Source organism: Mauremys mutica, chromosome 2 (genome assembly GCF_020497125.1).
Source record: "Mauremys mutica isolate MM-2020 ecotype Southern chromosome 2, ASM2049712v1, whole genome shotgun sequence".
In the NCBI taxonomy this organism is placed as follows: domain Eukaryota; kingdom Metazoa; phylum Chordata; order Testudines; family Geoemydidae; genus Mauremys; species Mauremys mutica.
The window spans coordinates 292,431,705-292,444,310 of record NC_059073.1 but is presented as its reverse complement, the minus strand read 5'-3'; the positions used below and the strand labels follow the sequence as shown (position 1 = coordinate 292,444,310).

Genomic DNA, 12,606 nt, shown 5'->3' with positions numbered 1-12,606 from the left:
AAACACGCCCCTGTCCTTATACAGTCGCTGCTCGCTAACCCGTGCAAACACGCCCCTGCCCTTATACAGTCGCTGCTCGCTAACCCGTGCAAACACGCCCCTGTCCTTATACAGTCGCTGCTCGCTAACCCGTGCAAACACGCCCCGTCCTTATACAATCGCTGCTCGCTAACCCGTGCAAACACGCCCCTGTCCTTATACAATCGCTGCTCGCTAACCCGTGCAGACACGCCCCTGTCCTTATACAGTCGCTGCTCGCTAACCCGTGCAAACACGCCCCTGTCCTTATACAGTCGCTGCTCGCTAACCCGTGCAAACACGCCCCTGCCCTTATACAGTCGCTGCTCGCTAACCCGTGCAAACACGCCCCTGTCCTTATACAGTCGCTGCTCGCTAACCCGTGCAAACACGCCCCGTCCTTATACAATCGCTGCTCGCTAACCCGTGCAAACACGCCCCTGTCCTTATACAATCGCTGCTCGCTAACCCGTGCAGACACGCCCCTGTCCTTATACAGTCGCTGCTCGCTAACCCGTGCAGACACGCCCCTGTCCTTATACAGTCGCTGCTCGCTAACCCGTGCAAACACGCCCCTGTCCTTATACAATCGCTGCTCGCTAACCCGTGCAAACACGCCCCTGCCCTTATACAATCGCTGCTCGCTAACCCGTGCAAACACGCCCCGTCCTTATACAATCGCTGCTCGCTAACCCGTGCAAACACGCCCCGTCCTTATACAATCGCTGCTCGCTAACCCGTGCAGACACGCCCCGTCCTTATACAGTCACTGCTCGCTAACCTGTGAAGCATATCCCTGACATTACACAGTCACTGCTCACTATCCTGTGCAAACACCCATGTCTTTACACAGTCACTGCTTGCTTACCCCTGCAAGCACGCCCTGTCCTTACACAGTCACTGCTCAGTAACCTGTGCAAACACACCCCTCTTCTTACATGATCACTGCTCACTAACCCGTGCAAGCACACTCCTGTCCTTACCCAGTCACTGCTCACTAACCCGTGCAAGCACACTCCTGTCCTTACAGATCAGTGTTCACTAACCTGTGGAAATACACACCTTATTTACACATCGGTGCTGATTAACTCATGTAAACGCTCCCCTGTCCTTACACGATCGCTGCTCACGTAAACGCATGCTGGAAGAAATTATATCATGGTTTGTGGTAGGACACCCCGCTGCCCCAGCTGTTAGGAAAGGGGTGATTTTCACCCCTCCATAGAGTCACAGTTCACCTGTTGCCTGTTGTTCCCAGCCAGTCCCTCACCCCCTCCCAGCCTGTATGGAGGGAGCGCTAACCTGCAGCTGCTGCATTTCAGGTTGCGCAGAGACAGCAGCGGCATCTTTGATTACCAGGAGAGCTGGGATCACAGCCCAGACCCCAAGAACGGGCTGGAAGATCCCTTCGACAATAGCCACCCGCTCAAGAGGATGCTGAGCCCCCCGCAGCCCCCTCTGTTCTGCAACCAGCCAGACCTCACCTCTCTGATCGACACCAACTTCTCGGAGCAGGCCAAGGTGGTGGAGCCAGAGCCCAGGCACCGCGGAGTCTGCGGCCGGCACAAGGACACCGGCTACAACTTCGGCAGACTGGTAGAGAAGGTCTACGAGGAGCAGAGCGCTTCGAACTGCATGAACTTCGCCGGCTTCCCGGCCCCACACGGGCAGGCGGTTTCCTGCGCTAGGACGGGCAGCACCAGGCCCCTGAGCTGCGGGACTGGGGAAGGAGGGTGCAGCGCCCGCAGGAAGAGCCTAGGGGACGAGCCTTTGGTCGGCTTTGAAAAGTCCTCCCCTGTCTCTGCCTGGGCCGGTGACTTGGAAAGCTCCGTCTGGAGCCTGGACCTGCGGGGCAACCTCATTGTGGCTGGCCGGAGCAACGGGAAGCTGGAGGTAAGTAGGGGGCTCCCTGCCCCTGCATAGGCACCGAGGAAGTCATAGCAGGCTGCACTGCACACTCACCCATCCGTGGTCCCGGAGCACTGGGCCCTCTGTGGCGCCCCTGGGAGTGAGCTGTCCTAGGGTGTTTCTAGAACTCCTGCAGAGCCAGTGCTAAGAGCTCTGCAGCCAGGTACGCCACCTGCACACGCCTCCTGCCCCCCGTGCTGCGGAGCTGTCACCTGCCTAGGGCCTCGGACACACCCTGGCAGCCGAGGGCAGCAGGGCAGGGCTGGTGGCAGACACACTAGACAGCTCATTCCATGGGTTTCCATTTCCCGTCCTGCTCTGCCACGCTGGAGCCGGGAAGGACTGACTGCGGCCGGGGCTCCCCTTAAAAGTTAGGTTGAAAAGCTACATCGCTCAGGGTGTGAAAAATCCCCACTGTGGACTGACAGAGCTGCGCTTCCCTGGCCCCCATGGAGCTGCGGCTCAGTCGCCAGAACGCGTCCATCCATGCAGCTGCCGGTGCTCCGGGAGGTGGCGTTCCCGCGGCGACGGAAGAACCCTTCACTGGCGTGGCTGGGACTACGCTACAGGGTGACGACGGCATGGCTGCGGCTCCGTAGTTGTGCTGGTGCAGTCTGCGTAGCATAGCCATGCCCTGAACTCGCTTCTAAACCTCGTCTCTAGGCCGCTTCAGAATCTGGTGCAAATGCGTCTCAACTGCGAACAGGAACAGCAGTGGGGCGGGGGCTGCTGCAGGGCAGGACTGAGGTGGGTTGAGGGATCCCAGCTCTCAGGGGGCCTGGCCACAGCCAGCATTATTGTTACAATCATTTTAAATTCCAAACCGCTTGAATTCCCCCGGCCAGCCGCTCTGCGAGGCAGGGACTCCTCCCGCAGCTCCCTGTGACTCCGCCTCTCTTCCAGGTGTGGGATGCCATCGAGGGGACCTTACGGTGCAGTAACGAGGAGAGTCAGTCCGGAATCACAGCACTCGTCTTCCTGAACAACAGGTAACGGACGGAGCCTCTGCCGCGCCCTTCCCCAGGGAGGAGGCCGTGAAGGCAGGAGCCCAGCTGTCTGGGTCCAGGGGAGGTGATGCAGGCAGCTCCCAGTTGTGGTGCACAGAGCTGTCTCCTTGCTGGCAGACTGGGGCATGGAGACTGACCCTCCCGCTGCCCCTCTCCAGGTGGTGGCCGGGTCACATGGGCACCAGGAGCCAGGGAAATCTGGGTGTTGTCCTTATTCTGCAGCTGGAGTCGTCCAGCATCCAGGGCTGCTACCCCAGCTCCTGTGAGGACGGAGAAGACGCCTCTCCTCACCTTTGTCTCTTTCTCTCTCCCAGGATTGTGGCTGCCAGGCTGAACGGCTCCTTGGATTTCTTCTCTTTAGAAACCCACTCATCCTACAACCACCTGCAGTTCCGAGGTAAGTGGGCGTCGGAGAGGGAAACTGGCCCAGATCTGTAAAACAGTTCAGGTGCCCAACTCCCAATGGTTTCAGTGGCACTGAGATACCTCAGGATCTCTCAGGATCTGGGTCTGTGGCATTGATCCAACAGACAGAGCACTGGAGCGGGACTCGGGAGACCTGAGTTCTGTTCCCAGCTCTGCCGTGTGCCTCTGTTTCCCTTCCAACCCTTTGTCTGTCCTGTGCAGTTAGACTGTGAGCTTTTTGGGCCAGGGTAGGGTGACCAGATGATAACTTCAAAATATCGGGACTGCCGCAGGAGGAGCGCCTTTTCAATTGTTATACTCACCGCGTCCGGGTCTTCGGTGGCGGGTAATAAATCTTGCCGCCAAAGCAAGAAGTACCCGCCGCCGAAATGCCCCCGAAGACCGTCAGCGACTGAAGGACCCGCCCGCCGAAGACACGGACGTGCCGGGTGAGTGTAACGATTGAAAAGGCGCTCCGCCTGCCTCTCATCGCCGCCTAAGCAGGGAAAAAACCCAAAACCAGCCGCCGCGCCTGAAACAAAATATCGGGACAAATGGTGTGGTCAGGACCATGCTTCGCTCAGGACGCGGGACAAACTGCTCAATATCGGGACAGTCCCGATTTTATCGGGACGTCTGGTCGCCCTAGGCCAGGGTCTGACCGACCCTGGGAGTTTGTTCAAGGGCCCTGATCTCAGCCGGAGCCTGGAGGTGCCATTGCTCTGGGATGATGAGCCAGCCCAGCCCCTTCCAGTGCACGATGGTTCCCTCCCCTTGGGAGTGGGCTGGTGGGGAGGGGAGCTGTGGGCGGGTGGATGGACTCTGAACTGTAGCACAGTCCATGCAGAGAGGTGAAGATCTGAACAGGCCGTGGGCACAGCCTTTCCTTCCCGCAGGGGCAGGGACAGGGGCAGAGAAGCTGGTGGTGCTGCCTGCGCTGGACCTGCCTGCTGGGTAATCCCAGGGCACTGGTCTCCAGCAGCAGATTTACTCAGAAGTGGCCACCGATTTGGGGGCCCCCCTGGAGATCTCCAGGCCAACCTTTCCGAGGTGCTGAGCACTGCAGCTTCCCATGGCCTCAGCTGGACCAGTGGGTGCCCAGCTGTGCTGAAAATCAGACCCCAGGCGTCTCAGGTTGGGCCTCCAAAACTGGGGCACCCCCCCTCCGCGGCCACTCTTGGGCGTGCTGGCCCATGTGTGGAAGGCTGCCATGCCCACCGCCCCCGCTGTGTGTGTGCTCCCCAGGAACCCCTAGCAGGAGCAGCATCCCATCCTCCCCCGTGTGCAGCAGCAATGACCTCATCGTGTGCCAGCTGACCCACACGGTGCCCTGTGCCCATCAGAAGCCAATCACGGCACTGAAAGCTGCGGCTGGGCGGCTGGTGACAGGCAGCCAGGACCACACTCTGAAAGTAAGTGCTCCCCTGCCACGAGTCTTCCCAGTAGGGCCATGGGCCGGCGGGGAGGGTCTGAGCAGGCTGCTACTACAGGGCAGTGCTGCTAGCACATGAGCGTCTGTCATAGGCTATGGGGTTGGTAGGCACGCGTGTGTGGAGAGGAGTACACGTGGGGGCGTGTCCGTGTGCAGAGCAGCGTACACGTGTACTGGGTGTGTCTGTGTGCAGAGCAGAGTACATGTGTACGGGGTGTGTCCGTGTGCGGAGCGGAGTACAGGTGTATGGGGTGTGTCCGTGTGCAGTGTCCGTGTGCGGAGCGGAGTACAGGTGTATGGGGTGTGTCCGTGTGCAGAGCGGCATACACGTGTACTGGGTGTGTCTGTGTGCAGAGCAGAGTACATGTGTATGGGGCATGTCCGTGAGCAGAGGGGTGTACACATGTTCGGGGCGTTTCTGTGCAGAGCGGAGTACATGTGGTTGGGGCGTGTCCGTGTGCGAAGCAGCGTACACATGTATGGGATGTTTCTGTGCAGAGGGAAGTATTTGTGTAAGGGTTGTGTTCATGTGCGGAGAGGTGTACAGGTGTACGGGGCATGTCTGTATGTGGAGCGGAGTACAGGTGTATGGGGTGTGTCCGTGTGCAGAGTGGAGTGCAGGTGTATGGAGTGTGTCCGCTCCACACACGGAGTACACGTGCACGGGGCGTGTCCGTGTGCGGAGCGGAGTACACGTGCACGGGGCGTGTCCGTGTGCGGAGCGGAGTACTCGTGTACGGGGCGTGTCCATGTGCAGAGCAGAGTACAGGTGTACGGGGCGTGTCCGTGTGCGGAGCGGAGTACAGGTGTACGGGGCGTGTCCGTGTGCAGAGCGGAGTACAGGTGTACGGGGCGTGTCCGTGTGCGGAGCGGAGTACTCGTGTACGGGGCGTGTCCGTGTGCGGAGCGGAGTACAGGTGTACGGGGCGTGTCCGTGTGCGGAGCGGAGTACTCGTGTACGGGGCGTGTCCGTGTGCAGAGCAGAGTACAGGTGTACGGGGCGTGTCCGTGTGCGGAGCGGAGTACAGGTGTACGGGGCGTGTCCGTGTGCGGAGCGGAGTACAGGTGTACGGGGCGTGTCCATGTGCAGAGCAGAGTACAGGTGTACGGGGCGTGTCCGTGTGTGGAGCGGAGTACAGGTGTACAGGGCGTGTCCATGTGCAGAGCAGAGTACAGGTGTACGGGGCGTGTCCGTGTGCGGAGCGGAGTACAGGTGTACGGGGCGTGTCCGTGTGCGGAGCAGAGTACAGGTGTACGGGGCGTGTCCGTGTGCGGAGCGGAGTACAGGTGTACGGGGCGTGTCCGTGAGCGGAGCGGAGTACAGGTGTATGGGGCGTGTCCGTGTGTGGAGCGGAGTACAGGCGTACGGGGCGTGTCCGTGTGCGGAGCGGAGTACAGGCGTACGGGGCGTGTCCGTGTGCGGAGCGGAGTACAGGTGTACGGGGCGTGTCCGTGTGCGGAGCGGAGTACAGGTGTACGGGGCGTGTCCGTGTGCAGAGCAGAGCGGAGTACAGGTGTACGGGGCGTGTCCGTGTGCGGAGCGGAGTACAGGTGTATGGGGCGTGTCCGTGTGCAGAGCAGAGCGGAATACAGGTGTATGGGGTGTGTCCGCTCCACACACAGAGTACAGGTGTACGGGGCGTGTCCGTGTGCAGAGCAGAGCGGAGTACAGGTGTACGGGGCGTGTCCGTGTGCGGAGCGGAGTACAGGTGTACGGGGCGTGTCCGTGTGCAGAGCAGAGCGGAGTACAGGTGTACGGGGCGTGTCCGTGTGCGGGCAGGGCACGGATGAGGTTGGCTTGGTAGAGTGAGGTCAATCCACTGCCCTCCAGATTCTGCGGGCAGATGCTGGTGTTGCCCCTTTGCATGTGGCCCTGGTCCGGGAGGGTTTGCAGGCCAGAGCTCCTTGCTGACCCCCTGGGTCACGGCTCCTGCTGCATCTGTCTAGAAATGTGGCCTGGGCCATGAGAGCTGCCAGCTGCGGCACTTCCTCTGGCCTCCCCTGTGGCCAGCAGAGAACACTCTGCCCTTGGGGGTCACTGAGGGCGAGGGGGGGACGCGGGGATGACATCACTGCCGGGCGCTGGGCTCTGGAGGGCCCTCTGCTAGACACTAGTGCACCAAGAACATAAGAACGGCCAGACTGGGTCAGACCAAAGGTCCATCCCGCCCAGTGCCCTGTCTGCTGACAGTGACCAATGCCAGGTGCCCCAGAGGGAGTGAACCTAACAGGTAATGATCAAGTGATCTCTCTCCTGCCATCCATCTCCATCCTCTGACAAACAGAGGCTAGGGACACCATTCCTTACCCATCCTGGCTAATAGCCATTAATGGACTTAACCACCATGAATTTATCTAGTTCTCTTTTAAACGCTGTTATAGTCCTACCCTTCACAACCTCCTCAGGCAAGGAGTTCCACAAGTTGACTGTGCGCTGTGTGAAGAAAAACTTCCTTGTATTTGTTTTAAACCTGCTGCCCATTAATTTCATTTGGTGGCCCCTAGTTCTTGTATTGTGGGAACAAGTAAATAACTTTTCCTTATCCACTTTCTCCACATCACTCATGATTTTATAGACCTCTATCATATCCCCCCTTAGTCTCCTCTTTTCCAAGCTGAAAAGACCTAGCCTCTTTAATCTCTCCTCATGTGGGACCCGTTACCCCTAATCATTTTAGTTGCCCTTCTCTGAACCTTTTCTAGTGCCAGTCTATCTTTTTTGAGATGAGACCACCACATCTGTACACAGTATTCAAGATGTGGGCGTACCATGGATTTATATAAGGGCAATAAGATATTCTCTGTCTTATTCTCTGTCCCTGAGGGAGTAAGTCAGACCCAAGGGGGTTAAGGACGAGAGCCCTGCTGCTCTAGCGGGGTGGGCGGTTCGTAGCTCGCTGCCTCAGGCTGGGTTCTCTCTCCCCTGCAGGTGTATCGGCTGGAAGATTCCTGCTGCTTGTTCACACTGCAGGGTCACTCAGGAGCAATCACAGCTGTGTACATAGACCAGGTACGGCCCTGAACGGGGAGACCAGGGCTGTCTGCCAAGCCGGAGAGCTCAGGGCATGGGCGGGGTTCGGGGCCTCCCCTCAGTGCTACGCTATGGCAGGCAGCCAGCCGGTGCGCTAGCAGATGAGGAGGGTCGTGCTCACCCTCCCAGCCAGAGCACTGCTGGCTTCAGGCCAGGGATCCCTGGTCCTACAGGTGGCACTTTCTGGGTTGTTTCCTCTACCTGTTGGGAGCTGGCGTGGCCCCGAGTGCCCAGGCTGGCAGGTGTGCTGGGGGCACAGCTCTGAGGGGGTCCTAGACGAGGGACCGAATCCCTGGCGTGACGCTAACGAAAGCAGCGGCACTGACATCGGCAGAGTCACATCAAGGAGGAGCTTGGCCCAGTGCTGCCTTTTGTACCCCCTGTGGGAAGTCCTGCCCCGACGGGAGCTGGCCTTTAGCTGGGCTCATCTCCCTGGGAGCACCCCCTGGGCTGCCGTGGGGGGGGGTGGGCACAGGCTGGGCACCGCGCCAGGCCCTCTGCAGCCCATCTGGGCAGGAGCTGGGTGGTGGAGGCCTGGCACAGTGACTTGCTGCAAACCTGGCTTGGCAACCCCGCAGTAACAAACTGGGCCCCTCTGCCCCACGGTCCTCCTCTCTGACCCATAGGCAGTAAGGGGAATGTGCCAGACGCCAGCCTTGCCGCTTACAGCCTAGCCACAGAGACCATGGCTCTCTAAAACTTAGGGCAGGGTGTTGCTCTGAGCCTGGGTGGGAACCCCATTGTCCCGGGTAGGACTGAGTGAGCCGTGCTGCAGTGCCAGGGGACGGACGCCGGGGAGGGCCGCCCCAGGGGTCACGGCTCAGACTCTTGGCCCATGGCCTTGCAGGCGATGGGGCTAGCGAGCGGGGGCCAGGATGGCGCCATCTGCCTTTGGGACGTGCTGACAGGAAGCAGGGTCAGTCACATGTACGCCCACCGCGGGGACGTCACCTCGCTGACCTGCACTACCTCCTGCGTGATCAGCAGCGGCTTGGACGACGTGATCAGCATCTGGGACCGAAGCTCCGGGATCAAACTCTATTCCATCCAGCAGGCAGGTGCAGGGCCCAGGCGGGGGGCCGGGAGGTGCCGACGCCCCTGATCCGTGGGGAGCGTTGTGGGGCGTGTGTCTGCTGGGGGGGGGTTAGTTTCATGGTCAGATCCCTGGCGGGGGCTTCCTTGTTCCAAGGGCAGAGGCTGTGCAAGCTCTGACAGGACCTGGGGGTGTCCAGGCCACTGCGCCTGCCTAGCCCGGCTCAGCCAGCGTTTGCCAGCCAGTGGGGTGCAGGAGGCGGGGAGCCGTGCGGGCCGGGCAGGAGGCTGTTTATGGACCTGTCCCGAGGCGGCGGGTGGAGCTGCGTGGAGTCGGCTGCGAGAGCCTGGACCCTCCCAGGGCTCGTTCCCCACCCCCCGGCCTGGCAGGGAGCTGCGGCGCAGGGACGGGGCGTCTGTTCCACTGTCGGAGCATCTGTGAGCTCTGGGCTGCCACAGCAACTCCTCTCAGGGACACCTCCGGGGTGGGGAGCAGGGCCGGAGGTGGAACTGGGTGGGGAGCAGGAATGCAGGGGGATATGGGATGGGGGAGCAGGGAAGGGAGGGGGAGGAGGGGAGCAGGGTCGGATGTGGGATGGGGGCACAGGGCTGGATGTGGACAGGGCAGGGAGCAGGGATGGGGGTGGAGCAGGGCTGGATGTTGGCCTGGGGGGGGCGGGGCAGGGCTGGATGTGGACAGAACGGGGAGCAGGGATGGGGGTGGAGCAGGGCTGGATGTTGGACTGGGGGGGGCGGGGCAGGGCTGGATGTGGACAGAACGGGGAGCAGGGATGGGGGTGGAGCAGGGCCGGATGGGGAACGGGGGGGATGGGAAGCAGGGCCAGATGTGGACGGGGGGAAGCAGAGCTGAAAAATCTCTCCCCACAAGAACAATCTGAGTTGGTGTCAGTGCCCCAGGGCTCCCCTACCAGGGGTGAGCCCGGCATGGAAAGGTTTGGGAGCCCCCGATCCCACACACCTCTCTGGGCCAGGGCCAGCGCAACCCATTAGGCGACCTAGGTGGTTGCCAAGGGCACTAACAGTTCGGGGGCAGCGACTGCGGCAGTCAGATCTTTGGCCACATTTTGGGGGCGGGACCTTCTGCCGCCTCTGTGGGCGGCGGCATTTCGGGGGCGAGACCTTCTGCCGCCTAGGGCGGCAAAAAAGCCGGCGGCACTCCTGCTCTGAGCCCCCGTTACTGTAATGTCGGAGGCCCCCACTACCCCCCGGGGGGCAGGGCGGTTCCCCCCCTCGGGCAGAGGGGAGCTGAGAGCAGACTAGGAGGAACAGACTGGGCTCAACCTCGTGGAGCTGAACCAAGGGACTTGCTCGAGGCCCCATGGGGAGCCCGGGTCTCAGGCCAGGCTCTCTCAGCTCCCCCACTGCCCCGCGGTCTCTGCTGTGTCCCCGGCAGGGGCAGCCGAGAGGCCACGGGCACGTGGGGACACAGCCCTGGGGGTGGCTGCTCTGGCGCAGGGGATGCACTGATGGGGGTGGCTGGGCCTGTCCTGTAGCCATGGCCCCGGGGCTCAGTCCCTGCCTGCGGGGGGCCGTGCGTCTCTGACGCTCTCCCCTCTCTTCCTGGCGCAGGACCTGGGGTGCGGGGCCAGCCTGGGGGTGATCTCCGATAACCTGCTGGTGACGGGAGGCCAGGGCTGCGTCTCCTTCTGGGACATCGGCTACGGCGACCTGCTGCAGACCGTCTACCTGGGGAAGAGCAACGAGTCGCAGCCGGCCCGGCAGATCCTGGTGCTGGAGAACGCTGCCATCGTCTGCAACTTCGGCAGCGAGCTCAGCCTGGTCTACGTGCCCTCGGTGCTGGAGAAACTGGACTGAGGGGGCGGAGCTGGGCCCTGCGGCCACCGGATCTGAGTTCTGATTGGACAGCGGCTGGGGTAGGAGGACAGGGCAGGAGCTCCAGGGGGGTTCTCCAGAGAGCCCCTGCTTCTCCTTCCCTTCCTCCCCCTCCCCAGCTCCTGGGATCCCAGGTGCCTGGGTGGGGCTGAGCCCGGCTCTGCCTGTGCCCCCCTCCCAGACATCCCCCCACCCTGCTCTCGCTCCGCAGGTCAGTTCCTCCCTGGGGCTGCGGCTGAGCTCAGTGGGGACGGGACCCAGCTCGTGGCTCTGCAGGCCGGGAACGCGTGTCCGCTGCTCGGCGCTGAGTGCCAGCGGCCCCGGCACGGCCCCGGCTGGGCTGCACAGCCGGTGGCCAGAAACCTGAGGAGCTGTCAGTGGGATGGGGCTTAACAGAGCCTGCTCGGTGCAATGCCCTGGGCGTGGGGAGCATGGGGGCCCAGGGGCAGTGACGGTAGATGGGGGGACTCCTGCTACAGCTGGGGAGGAGGCTGCGGGTGGGGCCTAGTGGTCTGTTTGCAGGAGGGGGAGCCTGGCCCTGCTGTGTCCAAGGCCAGGCTTGGCCGCTGCCTCCAGCATGGGCCTGGAGCTCTCCCTGGGGTGTTTCTGCAAACCCTGCCCTGCCTGCTGGAGCCTGGAACGCCTGGAGCGTGTGGCCCGGAGCATGGGGGGCACTGCCCAGGGCAGCCCCGGGGCCCGTCAGCGCCGGCATTGCTAGGTGTGCGAGGTGCTGGGCCTGGGGCCCCTTCACCCACAGGGCAGGGGCCGTGTACGCGACAGTGTCTCCCCCTGAGGCGGGCCCTGGTTGAGATGAAATCCTGCCCGTGGCCAATGGGCCTTTCCTGCAGTGAATAAGGGCAGCTTAGCCCCTAGAGGGGATGGGGCCTCAGCCCCCCCTTGTGTCCTGGCTGGCATTCAATGCCCACCACCCCTGTGCTTCCTGCAGGGGCGGGCCCTGCCCAGGGAGGGGGGCTGGGGCCAGAGCCGCCAGCTGCCAGCTGTGGTCAGGGGGATCCCCTGCTTACCTGGCTGGGGCAGTGACCGTGCAGGGCTGAGGGGGGATGTTAATTCACTGGCTGGTGTAGCTCAAGCAGGCACCATTAACCAGCTCTTGCACTTGCCCGGTCACAGAAAGGGGGCGGGGTGGGGGCGCTGGCGGCTGCTTGGGGAGGGGAGGGGGGAGATGAGCAGCGGGCAAAAGCGGAAGCTGACCCCCCCCCATTAGCACTGGGCTCTGTCTCCCTGCCTCGGAACGAGAAGGGTGTGCTGGGCTCTGCCCTGGAGAGCCCTGGACGCCCACATCACCTGCCCTATTTATTGCTATGCTGTATATATTTATTTATTACGGTGGGTGAGCCAGGGGGGTGACCTGCAGCCCACGGCCAGCGCTGTCCCAACCGCAGCAAATGCTGGCAGCTCCCTGCCGCTCTGGGGCACCAGGAGCCTGACTCCAGGAGAGTCCAGAGCAGAGCCAGGGGGCAGCTGAACTCTGGCTGCTGGCACAATAAAGGAGCGTGTATTGGGACAGGACATGTATGCAGAGGCTGGGAACTGGGGCGGCTTCCCTGAGCTCTTGGCCACACACACACACACCCCCCGCCCTCCCAGTAAGTGGTTGGCTTTGTTGGTCTCTGGAGGAGGGTGGCTGCACCATCGCCCCCTCCTTGGGGGCCAGCCATTGAGCATTCCTGACCCCATGGGCAGGGCCCCTCTGTCCAGACACCGGCTGGGCTGTGAAGCCCTCTCTGGGGCGATGTCACCGCACGCATGGCTGCAGGCCCAGCAGCCAGCACATGCCCTGGGTCCAAGCAGGGCTTTTCCACCACTGCTGTCGGGGCAGTCTCCCGGCCCAAAGAGCCATGGGACCCGTGGTTCTGGGAGCCCAGCTCTGGCCTGATCACGTCATTGACTAAATGAGC

At 62.1% G+C, this 12,606-nt stretch overlaps 2 protein-coding genes across 5 annotated transcripts in view; both read left to right on the top strand.

Annotated features, from left to right (window-relative positions):
• The window catches only part of LOC123363087 (SREBF chaperone), a 121,452-nt gene extending 110,304 nt beyond the window's left edge, over positions 1–11,148 (top strand). For all 4 annotated transcript variants that reach the window (XM_045003819.1, XM_045003818.1, XM_045003822.1 and 1 more), the window contains 7 exons: positions 1,341–1,911; positions 2,830–2,915; positions 3,248–3,330; positions 4,584–4,750; positions 7,700–7,780; positions 8,649–8,855; positions 10,424–11,148. In XM_045003819.1, coding sequence (XP_044859754.1) covers positions 1,341–1,911; positions 2,830–2,915; positions 3,248–3,330; positions 4,584–4,750; positions 7,700–7,780; positions 8,649–8,855; positions 10,424–10,669 — 1,441 coding nt within the window. In that variant the 3' untranslated portion in view covers positions 10,670–11,148. The remainder of the gene's footprint in view (positions 1–1,340; positions 1,912–2,829; positions 2,916–3,247; positions 3,331–4,583; positions 4,751–7,699; positions 7,781–8,648; positions 8,856–10,423) is intronic.
• LOC123363088 lies at positions 4,757–7,006 on the top strand. Its single transcript, XM_045003823.1, has 2 exons — positions 4,757–5,012; positions 5,063–7,006. Exons 1-2 carry the CDS (start codon positions 4,866–4,868, stop codon positions 6,578–6,580), a joined length of 1,665 nt encoding a protein of 554 aa, XP_044859758.1. The 5' UTR covers positions 4,757–4,865; the 3' UTR covers positions 6,581–7,006.
• Positions 11,149–12,606: the final 1,458 nt, after the last annotated feature.